This window comes from Talpa occidentalis, unplaced genomic scaffold (assembly GCF_014898055.3).
Source record: "Talpa occidentalis isolate TD23 unplaced genomic scaffold, MPIMG_talOcc4v2.1 talOcc4.6, whole genome shotgun sequence".
NCBI lineage: Eukaryota > Metazoa > Chordata > Mammalia > Eulipotyphla > Talpidae > Talpa > Talpa occidentalis.
In genome coordinates this window covers 111,716,421-111,735,940 of record NW_023604972.1, presented here as the reverse complement: position 1 = coordinate 111,735,940, position 19,520 = coordinate 111,716,421, and the positions used below count along the sequence as shown (strand labels likewise).

The window sequence follows — 19,520 nt, the reverse complement described above, 5'->3', positions numbered from 1 at the left end:
TCATCTCATAGGAGAGTATTTATCTTGTTTAATTCTGTGTTTTGCGGAGTGGATTGGGAGCTTATGTTAATTTAGGAATTTCATGGTTTCAGGTCTTACATCAAATCTTTAATCGATTTTGAGTTAACTTTCGCGTATGGGGTAAGATAGTGGTCTAATGGCATTCTTTTGCATGTGGTTGTCCAATTTTCCCATCACCATTTACTGAGGAAACTGTCCTTTTGCCATTCTTTCTATATTCTTGCCTCCTTTGTTAAAATGATCTGACATCCATTCCCATATCCCCTGCCCTTCTGATAACCACTGATAAGTTAGTTTTTGTTTTATTTAGTTTATTTGGTTTTATTTAGTTCATTTGTTTATGTGCCACATATGAATACAGTCATAGTGTTTGTCTTTTTCGGTTTGACCTGTTTCACCCTCCAGGTCCATCCATGTTGCAAATGGCAGGACTTTGTCTTTTTTATGTCTGAGAAGTATTCCATCGTGTCTATTGCCTCATCTTTATATAATCATCTGTTGATGGGCATTTGGGCATTTCCAACTGTTGGCTGTTGTAAATATCGCTTCAATGAATGGGTGTGTGTGTGGGGGAAGGGGGTACTTATCTCTGTGTTACTGTGTATTTGTTTTGTTTTGGTTGTTTTTTTTTTTTTTTTTACTCTTTGGGAAATACCCAGGTACAGGATAACTGAACTGTATGGAGTTTCTACTTTTTAAGTTTTTTTTGCATCTCATATTGTTTTCCATAATAGCTGCACAAATTTGCATTCCTACCCACAGTGTACAAGGTTCCTCTCCACATACTCTCTTAAGCTTGGCTTCTTTTCTTTTGGATAACCATTCTCATGATTATGAGGTGATAGTGCATTGTTTTGATTTGTTTCTCTAAAACTAAAAGATGAGGAACATCTTTTCACGTGCCTGTTCCCCATCTTTATGTCTTTGGAGAAGTGTCTTGTCAGATCCTCTGACTTCACAGAACTTTGTTTCTTTGTTTTGTTCTGAGTTTTTAATATATTTTAGCTAACCCTTTGTTAGATATTATTTGCAAATATCTTTATTCAGTAGGTAATCTTTTACTTTGGATAATAGTTTCTTTGGTTATGTAGAAGCCTTTTTATAATTTGATGTCGTCTCATTTGTTTTTGCTTTTGTTTCCCTTGCCATTAAAGTCAAGTCCCCCCAGACACCTCTAAGACCAATGTTGAGGTGTGGATAGCCTGTTTTCTTTGATATATTTAATGGCTTCAGGTATTATATCAAATCTTTTGTACATTTTGAATTTTTGTGTATAGTGTTAGATTGTGATCTAGTTTAGCCCTTTTGCATGTGGCTGTCCAATTTCCCCAACATCATTTATTGAAGAGACTTTCCTTGATCTTTTGTAAGTTCTTAGCTCCTTTACCAGAGTTAGCTGTCCATGTATATGTGGGTTTATTTTTAGGCTCTCTGTTCTGACCCATTCATTTGTCTTTTCATTCTAGTATCATGCAGCTTTATTATTGCTTTGTAGTATAGTTTGAAACTGGGGAGCATGAGTCCTCTATTTTTGTTCTTTTTTTCAGTATCATTTTTGCTACTCTGGGTCTTCTGTAGTTCCAAAAAGAATTGTAGTTTAAGTCTGACCCATTAAAGGCAACATTAATTTGAGGGCATTTTGTAAATACTGGTCCCTCTCCTCTTCACCAGTTCATGCTCATCACTTCTTCAAAAACTATAGAAGATTACATTCAGGAATTACTTTTTGCCAGAATATAAAATCAGTCTCTAACCCCCCACCCCAAATTATTTCCTTGATAGTTAATCATCTCCTTAATAGTTAAGTCCTTAATTTTCTCATACTAGAGTTTCTTAATTGCTTTGAAAATAAGTTCTGTCTGGAAAAGACCCACTCACATGAATGACCTCATTTTTGCTGGTTGGGAGGCATGTGGAAACCATTAAAAGAATTGCTAAAAAAGGATCCAAAGGCAAAAATCCAAAGATTCAGTAATTACTCCTGTGGCATCATCTCAATAGCAAATATATTAGATATTGTTGTAAATAAGATTTTATTTAAGTTTTAAGAAAGATTTATTATATTTATTTATGCATACAAGAGCTGGGGTATAAGACAGAGGTGCCGGGGAGGGGACAAGTATGTAAGAAGATTCAGTACAGACAGAGTGGGGAGCAGAGCAGGCCAACTGACAGACATACAGATACATACTAAAAAAAAAAATTGACAACTGAAAATGTTTTGTCTACCCATCTCTTCCTACAAGGAAGAATTGCCAAGCACTTTGCACCATGCTAGGGGCCAGGGACTGAGGTGAATATTTAGAGTCCTGCCTCCAGGGGGTCAGCTCCTAGGTCAGAGAGCAGCAGACACCGGTGTCTGTCTGGTTTCAGGAAACAAGAGGCCCTTCACTAGGGGAGACATGGAGGGGAGGGTGGAATGTTTCACCCTCAGGAGTATCTGAGTCTATTCTTGGTGAATGGCTAAGAATTTTCCAGTTGAGAGGAATTGGGGCCAGGAGAGTATTTTAGGAGAGGAAATTATGTACCTAGGGTGGGAGGTGAGAAGAACCACAGTCTATTCGGGGAACTCTAGTGTATATATCTGGATAGGAGGCCATGTGGCTGGGAAGAGAAGCACAGCTGGACCAGGAAAGATTAGCCAGGAAGGCAAATGTGTTTGGGTGGTGAGGGCAGAGCAGCTGGGCCCCAACAGGACCTTTGTGCTTACAGAGCTGCCCTGAGCAGATGGCAGGCCATGACTGGGAGGGGCTGCAAGAGGACTGCAGGAAAGCCCCAAAATGTACCAGGCTGGGCCTGGTACTTGTGTCTGGCAGCTGTGCTGGGAAGTCTGGCCAGAACCAGCTGGGACAGGAGCATGATCTTAGCATCAGGAAATATGCCCTGCCACTTCATCCTTGGACAAATCCCGTCATTAGAGCCTCTTTTCTTTGGCTAAAGTAACAGACTGTAGGGATTTGTGTTTAAATGTATCCTCCTTGGGAAGGAGGAACACAGTGACTTCCCCCGTGGATGGTGCCATATGCTAGAGGAAGTGCCTGTGATGGGGCCGGCAGGTTTCGGAGCTAATTCAATGAGGGTGTAAGGGGAGATACTAATTTAGGCCCGTTCTCGGGTCAAAGCTCAGAGCTCCTGGAAGTGAATAGTTCGGCAGGGGAAGTTGGAGGGAGGCTAGATGGAGGGGCAGGGAGAGAAATTCAGAAAGAAGTTAGAAGTCTGAGAATCAAAGTGCACTCCCGTGTAAATCATCAAGGTTGTTGCTGAAAGCAGTTGGTGTAGTTGCCAGCACACTGCAGAGTGTGGCCTTTGGAGTCAGATGGGAGTTGGCACCCTGTTCTGCTGTTGGTCAGTCATGTGACCCTCAACACATGTTGTTCAATCTCTGAGCCTATGATTCTGGAAATAGTTCTCATATTTACACATAAAACTTTCCAGACACCTAATGACCTGGAGTAAACACTCCAGTGATGGTATGGATTTTCTCACTTTTACACCACCCCTCCCCCTGGACCAGCATGTGACCCCCAGAAGGTGGCCAGAAATGTCTCGGGCATGAAAGGTGCAGCCCTCCTTACTGCAGCAACACGAAGAGTCAACAATTATTCTAGTCATGATTATTAACACAGGACTTAGATCTTCCTGGAGGTCCTTTCCTAGGTCAGCACAGTAGCCCAGGGGTTTGCAAGTCTAGACAGAACAAAGGCCAAAATCCACACCAACTTTGGCCTTCAGTGGCAAGTGGCTGCCTTTCCATTCTTTGACTGTTTGCACAGAACTATGTTTTCTGTTGTCAGACTCTCAGTGCCGTTGAGTATCTTTTTACTTATTCTCTTGTAGGCTAATCATTTAAAGCATGCTCTTCCTGAAAGTTTATAGACCCAATTCCAGAGAAATTTTTATTAATTCATTTAAAAGTTGTCAAATTCCCTACAAGGATAGGACCCAGATGTGTTTTTACTCGTTGTGCAATGGACCCCTTATCAAGAGAAATATGTTCTAGCAGAAGGGCCTGGCCTGAGGCTGCTTGTCGAATGGTTTCATTCAGCATTGCAACAAGTGCTTCGGGGAACAAACCAATTCTGGCCACTGGAAACTGTGGCTATTCTGTCTTGAAAGGACTGTTCACAACCTGGCTGAGGCAGTTGGAATGAGAATCATTCGGTCTGAATTGGGGTTTTTCCTTAATTTTTTTTGGTGAGGATTCCCACTACATGTCTTGTCATGTTAGCCCAGTAAGATTTCAACTTCATGCAAAAGCATAAATGTATAAATTTAAAAATTCAAGTGGGAGATTAAAAATGTTCAAGATAATAGATAATTCTAACCATACTTTTCTGACATAAATGAGATGCAAAAAATGACGTTAGTCACAGAAATAAATGTAAAAGAATCAGGTTCGGGGCAGGAAGCAGGGCCCTGTCTGTGAGTTGCTTCCTCCTCTGCCTTCCTGACTGAGCCTGCTGGGGCTGGGACCAGTAAGACAGAGGCAGCATCAGAGGCTTTAAAAAAAAAATTTTTTTTTTTTGACTAATACAAAGTAAAGATCAAAATCAACAAGCAATGATAAACCAGAGACACACTATGTGGGGGGGGGGGAGGCAGGAAGAGGAAGGACTAGGGTCAAAATAAGGGAGGGGGGTGCAATTATATGGGGAATATAACCAAAATGAAAATGCATACATTGTGCAAAAATGAAAAATGATGTAAGAATTATATAAAATATTTTATTTATTTTTTAAAGAGGCATGCATTTTTATTTATTTATTTGTTTGTTTTTTGTTTATTTATGCAAGCACTAGGTACAGTTAGAAGCGCGGGAGGGTGAGCGAATTCACCAGAGCCAGAGCAGGGAGCAGAGCAGGCAGAAGGACCGAAGTACACTGCTGAGGGGAGCAGCGGGCGGCAGGAGAGGTCTGCGCGCCATGCGGGACCCTCCTCCGGTGGCCGGGGAGCAGCCGGGGATCGAACTGGCCCTGCAGAGGCCACGGGCAGCTTCGCAACCCAGCGCTCAACCACTGCGCCACCGGGGAGGCCCTATATAAAGTATTTAAAAAAAAGATTTTAAAAAAAAAATTATTTACACAAGAAGCGGGGCACAGGCCAGATGCGCGGGAGGGTTAGAGGGCTCAACCAGAGACAGAGTGGGGAGCAGAACAGGCAGACTGATGAAACACACTGCTGAGGGGAGCAGCGGGCGAGACAGGAAAGGTTTACCGCGCCATGTGGGTTTCTCCCAGGCCGGCCGTCATCCAACCCGCGCTGCAGAGGCTGCGCACAGCTTCACAGCGCGATGCTCAACCGCCTGCGCCACCAGGGAGGACCTGAAGTTTTGTTTAAGAAATGTAAAAAGCTGTTTATTTCGTCTCTCATTTGAAATGAGGGGGTAAGATGGATCCAAAGCAGAACAAGCTTTTTATCAGAAAGACCAGCAACATTGGGAGTAATGGCCTCAAAGGTGGAAGAGTCTAAACTTTGAAAGTCCAATTTTCACTATTAAGTGCTGTTACTTTTAAATATTTGCACCTGCTACTTTTGTACTGTTTCAAAGAACTTGTGAAATGCTAAGGTCTACAAACTTAAAATTATTTCTTCTACTTCAGTGGTTTATATTCTGTGGCATGTTATTAACTTGGAGAATCAGGTTTTGAATGTTCTGATTTCTAAAACTAAGCAATCTTCACAGCTGTCACATCTCTGAAACCTTTACTATTGATAGATGTGGGCAGGGGAGAACTATAATTTAAAAGTAAGTGTTGGGCCTCCCCGGTGGCACAGAGGTTGAGCGCTGGGTTGCGAAGCTGACTGCAGCCTCTGCAGCGCCGGTTCGATCCCCGGCTGCTCCCCGGCCACCGGAGTAGGGTCCCACATGGCGCGCAGACCTCTCCTGCCGCCCGCTGCTCCCCTCAGCAGTGTACTTCGGTCCTTCTGCCTGCTCTGCTCCCCGCTCTGACTCTGGTGAATCCTCTCACCCTCCCGCACTTCTGACTGTACCCAGTGTTTGTATAAACAAATAAATAAATAAATAAATAAAAATCTTAAAAATAAAAATAAAAATAAAAATAAAAGTAAGTGTTGCAGGGCCTCCCCGGTGGCTCAGCGGTTGAGCGCTGGGTTGCGAAACTGCCTGCAGCCTCTGCAGCACCAGTTCGATCCCTGGCTGCTCCCCGGCCACCAGAGGAGGGTCCCACATGGCGCGTAGACCTCTCCTGCCTCCCGCTGCTCCCCTCAGCAGTGTACTTCGGTCCTTCAGCCTGCTCTGCTCCCCGCTCTGACTCTGGTGAATTCTCTCACCCTCCCGCGCTTCTGACTGTACCCAGTGCTTATATAAATAAATAAATAAATAAATAAATAAATAAATAAATCTTTAAAAAAAAAAAAAGTAAGTGTTGCAGTGGAGAGAGAACTGGTTTTAAGCTGTTGAGAAGCCAAGGACCCTTGCCAAGATTTTTCCAGGTTGGTCAAGAGCCGACCTAATTGAGCAGCAACAGCGATGTGTGCTACTTCCTTTACTTGGTTGTCTACGCTCTCTGCTTCCCTACACGCTCTGCTTAGTCATTTTTCTCCCTCACTTCTGCTTACTAACTAGCCAAAGCATCAAACTTAAATATGTAATGAAACAGTTTGTACTGTTTAATTTTATTTTGAAAGTGTGGAAGGAATGTTTTGTACTACTTCAAAATGCTTAAATCAAAATTTAAATGAAACACTGAGGAACTTCTGCAATGCTTGGACGCAGGAAGGGTTGAATCAATAAAATGAATAATAAAGAGACACCACAAAGAACTCAGGCTGAGCCTGTAAGAGTTATAGGCAAATAAAGAACACTTGCTGCTGAGCCAAGATAGGATTTGTATAACCATTTGAATATATGCGAAGTAAAGAAATTTACTTATCTGGCTTGTGGATTTTTTCTTGAGCATATAAGTCACAATGTGAAAACATGGAAATCTAACAGTTCAGATTTTCTTCCAGGAAGAACTGTTAACAAAATTAACTTTCATACACTTTGCAACTTCAAGGGGGAGCAATGGGATGCTTTCTAGTAACTGGCTCCCTGCCTCACTGTGACAGACAAGAATTTCAGATGTGTGGACAATGGGCAACGATAGGCCACAAGATGGCACAGTGTCTCTGTTCTTGTTGATTCCTCTGGCAACCAAGTAAGAAAAAAATTAACTGAGGTAGGATGCTGGTATTTCAGAACTTATCTTGATAAATCTGGTAAGTAAATTTGCGATCTTCAAGTTATTGCTATTAAGGCCAAGGTACCGATTTTTTCCTAAATCCTATTTTGCTATATGAGCATTTGAAAATACACAGGATCCTCAAAGTCTCTAGTTTACACTAAGACCAATCTAATTAGTGAAAAATACTGTTACCTCAAATATTACATGTCATGATATGAAGTGGTAGTGTCCACACGCAGAAAAAATTTGAACAAGAATTTATTTCTTAAATTTACTTAAAGGATTAGAGTGATATATAAGAACATTTAGTTATGTCAACATTAAAAAAAAGCTGTGGTTACCATTAGCACATTCACTGCAATTCACTGCAAAGGTAAAAATACATACAATACTCTATATAAGCCTTCTATAAAGTTAGATTTGGTGGGGTAAAACACTAGAGAACTTGAAGGGTGCAGGTACAAGTAAATGGGACATAGCTAGGGCACAACAGGGAAACATACCTAATGCTAAGGACTATATTGTAGCACTCACAAATAGCAATTTATTCTTAGAGTATATTGTTCAAAATACATATACATTAAGACTGAAGAATATTCAAATAGCCACCTTTAAAATATCCCTTTATTTCTGACATCACCTTTTGCTAATCATGTTAACAGCATTTGAGGTACCTAATTAATCAGACAAAGCTTGTGTTATAGGGATAAAAGATCTAGAACATCAATCAACATAGGCCTTAAATGCATTTTTATCATCTATCAACTTTAGTTTAACTTCATTACCCAGTTCTTTAATTACTTTGAAGGAACTTCTGACTACAAAATGCCCTTAAAAATTCAGGAACAAGTGACTAACAGAAGAGCTCATCCTGAGCTGCCTTTTTATTTTTAATGCAATGTTTACTAGAATATCATGCTTAATGCACATACTCCTAGCATGTATGATGAAAGGAGATACAAACTGGAACAAAAGTCTGTTTATAGCCTGAAAAGGACCTGAAAACTGCTGTCAAGGACCAGATTAAAGAAGAATTAGGTGGTAAGTTTACTAGTTTTAATTGCTTTTGAGACCTACGATAATGCCCAATTTTAGGCTAAACTTAAATAACTTGGCTCCATAGTCTCAATTTACAAAAAAGTGCAAAAATTTAGCATAACCTCACATGGGCAACACATAGCTAACATGATGAACTAAATCTATCCCCAAATTAAAAAAACTTAAAAAAATATAGCTTATTTTGACATTTTACCCATTTCAACAAAACTATTAAAATATGAAAGACATGGTTTAGGAAGTTCTTGAAAACAGAAAGAGAATTATGTGGATTTCACAGAATAGAGGAGCCCTCTTGCTTGACTTGGTCAATAATATCTTAGGGAATCTATGTAATTCTATATTTTTGTCATGATTTGAACCAGGTGAGTAAAGACAAAATTTTTTCTATTTGTAAAGCTATCTTACATGTTCTACTTCATTTTTTCATTTTTAGAATCACCTTTGTTTACTGGAATGAACAGCAATTCTTTGGGCTCCACAGCACCAGGAATGTCACTGCCTCTGGGAGCAGAGGGGGTAAGAGAAGGCCCCTTAGGACCAGCTATTCCCAGTTTTCTGAGACTGACAGAGGCCAGCAAGCTCCCCAGAGAGCAGTGGGCGTGTGTTGGGAAGCTAGAACAAGAGCTAAAGCAAAATTCAGGTCACATTCTGGGGACAGTTTAACTCATCACCTTCGCTGTGTTTAACTGGTAACACCGAATTTCACTTTGAGTGGATTTTACTGATTTAAAGTTGCATTTAAAACTTACTTTTCAGTGTGGCAGCAAAAGCACAACTGTTTGAAAATGTTGGCTCACTCGAGCCAGCTGCTTCTGGGTTGTAAGTTCTCAAATACCTTAAACCTGGTTAAAAACACAACTGTGGAAGGGCCTCCCTTGTGGCCTAGGGGTTAAGGCTCAGCGCTGCCAGCCACAGTGGCCTGAGTTCAATCCCCGGTTTAGGGAGATAACCCATACACAGGGCGGCGGGCGCCTCTGCCTTGCCCGCTAGTGCCACCTAAAGGTGTACTTGTCTACCCTCCTTCCCTCCCCTTCCCCACCCCTCTCCCCTTCCCCACCCTCCCTCTCCCCTTCCCCACCCTCCCTCTCCCACCTCCCCTGAGGTGGAGATGCTGATGCTAGATCACCCTGATGAGGAGGATACAGCAATAGACACCCCCCCCTCCCGCAGAGTTTGATACCAGGACAGATATTTGTCAGAGGCCCTTTGCACAATAAAGATGACATACTTTTTGTTGTGAGCAGTGATTGCTTTTATCCACAAAAGAACTAGCATTACTTTATAAGGCTCAATCTATTTATATATGGACTAATTCTCACATAAATAAATAAACCATTCCATGCATCAAAACATTCTAAGACATGCCTTAGGAAAGTAATTTTGTACTTAAGTTTCAAAGATTGCTTTTCTCTTTTCGGGCAAAGATTTGTATTACTGATCAAATGCATATTTACTTTGTGAATGGAATTTTGCAGAGTAACACAGTAACCTTATCTACTTAATGTCTAAAGTGCTTGGGGGGGGGGGAGAACATTCACTCATTCTACCATTTTCTATTACAAATTTCAACCTAAAAAGTTGTTTACATGTCTTTTATAAAAATGACTCTTCTGGAGCACTCCCTTCTGCCCACCTGTGCCTATACAGGTGCTTCTTTCGCCACCAACTCTCCTCTGCAGGGCAGCAGCCTCTTGCCTGCCCATGACCTGTACCTGCTGGGACTGCTCTTCACTGACCTCCCTCAGCGGAGGCCGCTCTCCTCAAGGCTGCCCGCCTGCAACCATGCAGGCCTCTCTTAACAAATCCTGTCCCTTTCCCCAATAAAACTGTTCTTTAAGTATAAAATAAAAAAGACTTCTCCTCTTAAATTGTAAGTTCACATTTTATAACTGTTCCTTCTACCCCCCTGTACAAACCTTGCACTAGAATGCTCTTCACAAAACTGTTATTTGTTAGGAGAAAGATTACAGCTAAATGAGATTACAATAAAAACATGATCTATGTATTTTGAGGAAAGGAATAGAGAGCTATAAATTTCTTGACACACAGCAAGAAAAATCTAGTCCTGACTTGGACCAACTTGAATGGCGGTGGTGGTGCCATTATCTTGTAGTGTAAGTTTGAGTATCTCTCCCTCTACTTGACCTCTGTGTCTGATTTTCTTCATTTACTTTTAATTCTTTCATCTTATCTCATGTTGGTTCTACCTTAAATAACTGGATATATCAGAATAAAGCATCTACTCTGCCTCACAAAAACCATATATATAAAGGAGCTCAGGAAGGTACAAGGCATTATATAAATGCAAGAATACTAAAATAATGTATGAGGAAGTCTAATGTGATTATAAAAGTATGAATTTTGGTCTTCAATAACTGCAACTTTTTAATTCAGCCTGGTTTCTATAACAAATGACAGAAAAACTCACTAATAGTCAACCAACCACTAATGATTTATGACAATATCTTCTTACTCAGCTCCTATCTTAGCTTTACCTCCACATCAAATGTGGTTGGCAGGTGATAGCATAAATGCAAAAGTAGATTTAGCACTAGTGGGCAGAGGAGCTAGTGGACAGAGGTTTAAAATATTCCCAAATAATGTTCAGATCTAAGTTTTACCTACAACTGGCAGATATTAAAATATAATCACTTCGTTAAGTGCCTCTACATTAAGTATTTGCTTTTTTTTTTTTTTTTTTTTTTTAACATTTATATTTTGGGGGACATAGTATACTGGTTTTGGTGAGTATTGCCCTACTTAAAATAACAAGGCTTATCACATTAGAACACATTTAAGCTAAAGGCATAATGTATAAAGTGCTTCATCAACCAAGTTCTCTGAAATCTTAAAAAAATGTTTATGTATATAAATCTTAATGAAATTGCCTATGTGGCAAAAAATTTAAACAATGCTTAGGATAGTTTGTGGTACTGAGTCCCAGCTCTTACCTGGGTACTCTGTTGAGTTTGTGAAATGGATCTTCAGAGAGGTTATTTCTAAAAATGAGTATTTTCAATTTAAGTTAAAACTCTAGAATTCCTTTTTTTTAGTAACTGGCAGCATTATTTACCATTGGAAGAGAACTGTATTTTATATATCGGTATGACCATAAATGAGCCCATTTTTTAGTCAGACAAAAAAAGTAGGACTTACATGCCCACTGGACCTCTGGTGTTGGCTGAAGTACAGGGCCTAGACCTTGCTCCTCTAATTTTTTATATTCTTCCTAAGCTGCTTTATTTGACGACTGTTTTCACCAAGATTATCACCGCATATTTAAATACCCTCTGTTTTCCAGATAGCAAAACAAACTTTTTCTTCAGTGCAAACATTCTGAAACAGCACAAAGTCAATCAATCAGCTATTCAGAGAATGAAGTCAGTTTATGTAGTGTTTACACTCCCAGATATCCTGGAATGGAAATAGCCCAAGTGAGAGTTCAGTACATTTTTGTCTGTAAGGGCAAATGACCATCTTCAGTTAATGAAGATTTTTATCTGAAATTGCAGATTTTTTTTTTTTAATTTTCCAGGTACTGCTGAAGTTCTAACAGGAACTAGTCTTTTATTGAGGCATGTAGCCACCTCGTCTTACAGTCTGTGGTAAGTAACTTTTAGGCATTCCTTCATCAATTGCAGCCTCTGTCCCAACTGTTTCAAAACTCTCTACTTGTCCCTCAGTAGCTGGACCAAAAGCATCTGCGGCAGAAACTTCTGGAAACATTTTCATCTGTGCAGATCCACAGGACTGTGAAATATGATCTGAAATCTGCTGCTGTTTAAGTCTAACAAAATCTTCCTCATTGACAGATGAAACTTGCTTTGATCTTTCAAAATGTGAAATATCTGGACTGGTTTCATGTTGACCGCAATTTTGTTTGAAATACTGTTGCCTGGGCAAAATGCTTTCACCATCTGCACTATCTACTAATTGTAGATCTTCTGGCCGCTCCTCGGAATCTAACAAGGGCTGGGTGGACTCAGATCTTGAGAAAACCTGGACAGATGGAACCTGGTGTCTGTAGCCACTATGTACAACAGTGGAATACTGGACAGTGCTAGCAGTGTTTTGTGCAGATTCATTTTCATCACTGCTAGAAATGCTTGGCCTAGAGGATGACATACACGAAGACCCTCCAATACCGCTGCTGTGCCCTTCAGTACTAATTTTTTCTTTCTTGAATGGGTCCAATGATTTCAAATCTTCAGGAAAAGGCTTTTTGGCATTTGCTTCTATTTCTACAACACTTACATCGGTGAAATTGCCTTCTGAATACATCTGATCTTTTGAATTAAAATTATGCTGCGAGAGAAAGAAAATGGCTTATTACATATAGCAAACATTCACTTAGAAACTCCTATGTATGTGTAAAATATTTTACATATACACAGCACACAAATATTGCAGTTACAGAACTAACAGAGCTAATATATCTGAAACTTCTCAGATAATCTGTATCACTAAAGCACTAACACTGAAATTGTCAGAATCCCAGTTTTATATTCTCATATTTCATGTCTAGATTGCGCTGCTTAGGATTAACTGGGTAGAAAATGAAAATAAGCCTCGGACTGAGGTATTATACAATATAACATTTTAATCTGTTAATATAAAACTCAAGGAATTTAATATAGGTTTCCAGAAATCATTTTAGTTGCCTTATGACAGCTATCACATACCATATTATTTTATGTTTGATAAACAGAAAAATATCTTTCAATATTCTCTATTATATCTTTTGGTCAAATTATACAAATGTATCTTAATATGCCTGGGTTATATAAATGTATCCTAACATGCCTGGGTTATAGTATAAACTCGAAGCATTTCATCTTACCCTTGGAGGTGTGTGAGGAGACCACTGGGCAATATGACTCTTTGAAGGATCTGGAACATTGGGCCATATGTGTTTTTTAATTCTGCAGAGAAAATAAATATGGCATATGTGGAACTACATATGTAATAAACAGCAAATACAGTCCCTATTTATAAACACTATCCAAAGAATCAAACCAATTTAAACAAAATATACCTGCCATGCCCCAAAATATATTTTCTTGTAACCAATAGAAAAATATGGTTAAAACTGCATAGGCATCTTAATCTAGTCAATCAGTATTCAATTAAAAACATCTCTGAAATTAAATCCTGCAATAAAACCATGTTAAAATTTTAGCCAGGTCACAAAATGTAATACACTACCTCTCAACAAATAGGAGTCCAGCTAACAAATTTTCACATTGTTACCAAATAAAATATGTATTTGACAAGGAACAAAGGATATCTTGAATGAGGTGTTTTTAATTTTAGCCTGTCAAAAACCTATTTCAGTATGTTTATCTTAAAAAAAGTTCACCTTAACATAGCCCAAAGTTAGAGAGGTATATGAGAGCCTACCAGACAAACTTGGGAACAATTATAAAACCGGGACATAAATATAAAAACAATGAATTCCTTGAAAGATACATATTACTGAAGAAAACCTCAATTTAGAATTAGAAATCTTCCCACAAAGTATGTATCAGGCCCAGTTGGTTTCATTTGTGAATTCTGTCAAAGAAAATTCTATTTCTAAACAAGCATTTCCAGAAAATAAAGGTAACCTTGTAAAATCTTATTTTATGAGGTTAGTATTAAACCAACTCTAAAACTAGATCTAGACACCACAAAAAGGGACAAATCAATGTAATTCATGAATAGACGCAAAAATTATGAATACAGGATGGCTTAATATCTGAAAATCAAAATTTCCTTCCACATTCATGGAAGGAGAAAAGTCTCAATAGATGCAAAGTATCTGACACAATTAAATACACACTTGTGACAACCTCTCAGAAAATAGAAATAAGAACTTTGTCAACTAACAGTTAACATCCACATGCAATGGTGAAAGATTAAATACTTTCACTTTTAAAAGTAAAATCCCATTAGGAACGACGGGAAGATGTCAGAGCTTACATTTTCTTTCTTTTTTTTTTTTTAAAAAAGATTTTATTTATTTATATAAGCACTGGGGTACAGGCCAGAGGTGCGGGAGGGTGAGAGAATTCACCAGAGACAGAGCAAGGAGCAGAACAGGCAGAAGGACCAAAGTACAATGCTGAGGGGAGCAGTGGATGAGGCAGGAGAGGTCTGCCTCACCATGTGGAAATCTCCCTGGCCATCCGGGAATTGAACCGGTGCTGCAGAGGCTGCAGACAGCGTCACAGAGCTGTGCTCACCCCACTGCACCACTGGGGAAGCCCAGAGCTTACATTTTCTACGCAATACTGTACAAGTCTTAGCAGAACAGGAAAAAAACTGAAAGCATAAATATTAGAATAACCCTCTTTATTTGCATGCAGCATGATTATTATGCACATAGAAAATCCCAAGATGTCCAAAAGGCTAGTAAATTAAGGGTTCAATCTCTAAGGTAAATACATTTAAAAAAATCAACAATTCTATATACTAGCCATGATTAGAAAATAGAACTCTTTAAGAATTCCATTTGTAATAGTATAAAAAACTTAGATGTGTTAAGACCTATCCAACTGAAAGCTACCAAAAAAATTATAAACTAAAACTCAGAAGTATAAGCTATGTTATATTCACGGACTGAAAGATTCATGACCCTTAAACTATTGTTCAGACTATACTTCTCCCTAAATTGATCTATAGATTCAGTAAAATCCCAATCAAAATTCTAAAAGGTCTTTTGTAAATATAAAATTGGTAAGCAAAGAAGCTAGCCAAAATAATCCTGAAAAAGAACATACTGGAAGAATTCTACCTGCTCTCCAAACTTACTAAAGAGCTGTAATAAGACAATGTAGTAATGACATTAGTAAACATATAAATCAATGGAATAGAACTGAGAATCTACAAATAGATCTAGACTTATATGGAAACCAATTTCAGCAAAGATATCCAGGAAGTTCTATGGGAACATTTTTTCAACAAATGATGCTGGAATGATTAGATATTATGGGGGATTGAACTTTGTTCCTGACCTCACACCATGCACAAAAATTTGCAATCACTCACAAGCAAAAGGAAAAAAAAAACAAAAACAAAAAAACACTGACGGAAACATGAGACAGAATATTTGTGACACTAAATTAGACAAAGTTTTCATAAACAGAATGCAGGGGCCATTAAGAAAAAAATAAAATGGACTTCACCATTTAAAAAAATTTTGCTTTTTTAAATCATGGTTAAGAAAACAAAAGGCAAGTCACAAATTAGTAAAACATATTTAACAAACATAACCAGAATATAAGAACCTTTATGGTTCAATAGTAACAAGACAATTCAAAACTGGCTAAAAGATTTCAACAGACACATCAAAACAGTTATATAAGTGGCAATGAAACACAGAAAATCCATTTTCTGGATACTGTGTAAGAAAGAACGACTAAAACCTAACATTACTACGTGATGGTGATACGGAACAAATGGAACTCACATTACTGGTGAGAATACAAGATAGTATAGCCACTTTGAAAAACAATTTGGTAGTTTTTTATACAACTTGCGAAGCTGGTATAAATTTTATATGTTATATAGCCTATAACATCTTATAAAGTTAAATAACTCAATAACACTAGATGTGGCAGGGGGTGGGGAACCAAAAACATGAATAAAGGTACTTACAGGTCTCGCTTATTAAAGCAGAACAATACTCCCAACAGGGTGATCAATAGGAAAGCTAAGCAAACAGGCACTACTATGGCTTCAATTTCTCCTTGAGCTAAAAAACAGAAAGGAGCAAGACTGAAAATGATGTTGACAAATATGCTAAAGAGATAACAATGCAACCTTCCACCCCAGATTACAGTTGAAAAGGTATAATACTATCAGCTTTTTACAGTCTTTTTAAATTGAAACTTTTCCCCCCTCTCTTCTTGGTAAATCATATCCTAGACACTTATGCCTACAGCAAACTGGCCACACAGTAAGCATAAAATATATGTTGGTTGGAGGAATAAACTGTATTTCAGTTTATTACATACATAGCTTATCTGGTAAGTTAAGAGTTTTCAACCATTTATTGCATTTATGTTCTTCACTCAGCAATCTTAGCAAAATATATCAAAACAAATATAAGTAGTGAGTACAATTGGTAAAGCTGCAAAATAATTTTAATAATTCAAGTACAAATTTACACTTCTACAAATAGGGCCTCCCTGGTGGTGCGGTGGGTTGAGCACAGTGCTGTGAAGCTGTCCACAGCCTCCGCAGCGTGGGTTCGATTTCTGGCCAGCCAGGGAGATTCCCACATGGCACGGCAGACCTCTCCTGTCTCACCCACTGCTCCCCTCAGCAGTGTATTTCAGTCCGTCTGCCTGTTCTCTTCCCTGTTCTGTCTCTGGTGAATCCTCTCACCCACGCCTCTGGCCTGTACCCCAGCTATTGCATAAATAAAAAATAAATCTTTTAAAAAAAATAAACTTCAAATAAAAATGAAACCCTCAGGCAAAATTTTTGAGTTTTTACTAATTTCAAACAGATGATATATATGATAGAGAGGGTTAGAAATTTTACAAGAATCTTAGTTGGTACAAGAGTGGCAAAGAAGCCGTATCATTTACAATGCAACAAAAATCCTATCTGTATTTAAGGGGGCTAATGGAGCTATTTTCCTTTTTTGTTCAAAGTTTTTTGTTTTAATTGTAGTAATGATGGTTTTCAATATTGTTTGTATTTTGGAAGTATAGGATTCCCCCCTTTCCTATAATGGAAATATTTTTAACGATTTACCTTAGAGTGTCTGTTACTTCCTCTAGTCTCCCTTTAATTAATTAGTCTTTCATAGGAAAGATGTAAGAAAGTAATACTGTAGTCATATTCCTTGTAGACACATATCTCCACTCTATACATCCCTGTGTATATAACTCTACCCTCACATAAAATCTAATAAAAATCAAGAAATCAAATCAATGCTCAGGTATAAACTAAAGATTGGCAAATATTAACTACTGAATGCTCAAGATCTCATATGCCAGATCAAATTTGGACAGAACTTTTCCTTTATTGCTGCTGTAGTTTTATGCTTCATTTTATTGTTGGGCCTTTGCTCAGCAGCTCTTCTTCCTATCTGTCCACAGCCTAACTTCAAGGTTCAAGTATTGCTTCCTCCACAAAATATTATTTGAAGGTACAACACCTCCCCATCTCCCAGTCAAATAGATTTAAATTCTTACAGTACTATCTACATGGTTCAAATGGCTCTTCATATTGACCACACCTAAGCTTTGCCAGTGAAAAAATTAACATGTTTAGACAGATACAAACTCTTGGAATTTAGATTATAGGTGAAATCAGGAAAAGTTAATAAAACAACAAAGATGGGACTGGACAATATCAACCAAATAAACATCATTTCTCATGGGGTTTATCAAGTGCTATTAGGAAAAAAACAGTATAAATATCTTTTTGATAGTAAGAGACTAAGGTATATTTTACTAGGCAGTGTGCTTTTTTAAAGATTTATTTATTCAAGAACTGGGGTACAGGCCAGAGGTATGGGAGGGTGAGAGAATTCACCAGAGACAGAACAGGGAAGAGAACAGGCAGACGGACTGAAATATACTGCTGAGGGGAGCAGCAGGCGAGGCAGGTCTGCCGTGCCATGTGGGTATCTCCCTGGCCAGCCGGGAATCGAACTCACCCACGCTGCAGAGGCTGTGGACAGCTTCACAGAGCTGTGCTCAACCTGCTGTGCCACCGGGGAGGCCCTAGGCAGTGTGATTTTAATGATTAAGGGTATGATTCTCTAGTTAGACACATCTCTGGAATATTCTCTTAATAAACTGTTCTGGACCTATCAACCATCAAGTCAAACGTTTTCTTATGGTATCTAAGACCACTCCATGATCATTTCTTTAATTAGGTATTAAACAGATTTACACTATCAATATTTAATTTTACATCTGAATTTTACAATGTAAAAATCAGAATTTATGAACACTTCATTTATATGAATCCAAAGACACACTTTTAACCAATTTCAGCATATAAACAAAGTCCACTTTTAGTATGCTTAAATTTTAAAAACAAAAATGATCAAACATCTTATTTCTTACCAAACTTGGGTGTAGTAAAAGTGAATTCTGGACCATCCTTTCCACCTTCATCTGTGTATGCTGCCATTCGTACCATGTACAAAGTGTCACTAGTCAAAGAGGAAAGTGTATATTCTGTGTGGGAAGAATCCACATTCACAGCTGGAAGAAATTAGTAAGTGTGCTTTATTCAACTACTCAATGTTTTTGCTTCAGTAAGCCTATTATTTGACATAGTGAAAACATTCAAAGGTAGCAAAAATATATTTTACCAGGAAACAACTTCCTTAAATGTTTATATAATATTCTGCTATGAACACAATTTTAACAGAACCATGAAAATAATCATACGGCATATTCTTAGTTATGTCTTTTCTGACAATACTATACTATATTAAGATGTATAATGTAAGAAGAATTAAATTAATACTTAAAAGCTTAAGAAAAAGACACTTGATTTCTAATAACCGATAGTTTGTATTACCAGTTTCATTTCCAACGATGGTTCTATAAAATATAGTGTAATTTCTAATAAATCCATTCTGAACATCAACAGGAAGTTGATCCCACTCTAAGACAGCTTCATTTTTCCCCACTTTTTTTGTCCGAACAGTAGGTCCTTTGGAAGGTGCTAGAACAGAATAAAGGTATTCATTAACTGATAATCATTAGAATTTAATAAAATTTCCTATCATGAAATGATTTGAACATGAGACATATCCTTATTTCAAAGGATGAAATGTCCTGGTTAATACAAAAATGAACATTTTTCAAAGAAAATGAGTTTGGACTTACGTGCTTGTTTAAGGTATGCCTTTATAGACTCAGGGCTTCCCGGCCCATCAGCATACACTGGAATAACTGTTATCAAATAACGCTTGCTCTCTACTAGGTTCCCTAAATAAAGAACAGTAGATTAGGGTTTTTTTTTTCCCCTATTAATTCCACAGTAGATTAGCATTTTCCCCCCTATTAATTCCATTATTTTTACATTGTAATATTCCACAACCAGTAAACTTTCCCTTTTAAGTAAGCATTGCCTGTTGTATACCAGTCAAACTTATTAGAAAGTATTCATGAAAGTAAAAGGTTACTTTTATTGCCAATAAAGTGGCAATAAAATTGCCACTACAATTAATGATTGCATTTATATTCAGGTTTTATAAAACAGAGCCTTACTATAGTTTGACAATTTGTGTACATC

The 19,520-nt window shown here is 38.1% G+C and overlaps 1 protein-coding gene across 3 annotated transcripts in view; it reads right to left on the bottom strand.

The window, feature by feature from the left end:
• Positions 1-9,352: 9,352 nt before the first annotated feature.
• Positions 9,353-19,520, bottom strand: part of IL6ST (interleukin 6 cytokine family signal transducer) — a 42,927-nt gene continuing 32,759 nt past the window's right edge. For all 3 annotated transcript variants that reach the window (XM_037530804.2, XM_037530803.2, XM_037530805.2), the window contains 6 exons: positions 19,112-19,213; positions 18,801-18,947; positions 18,338-18,478; positions 15,906-16,002; positions 13,108-13,189; positions 9,353-12,572 (listed from right to left, as the gene is read on the bottom strand). In XM_037530804.2, the coding sequence (XP_037386701.1) occupies positions 11,835-12,572; positions 13,108-13,189; positions 15,906-16,002; positions 18,338-18,478; positions 18,801-18,947; positions 19,112-19,213 (1,307 nt within the window). In that variant the 3' untranslated portion in view covers positions 9,353-11,834. The remainder of the gene's footprint in view (positions 12,573-13,107; positions 13,190-15,905; positions 16,003-18,337; positions 18,479-18,800; positions 18,948-19,111; positions 19,214-19,520) is intronic.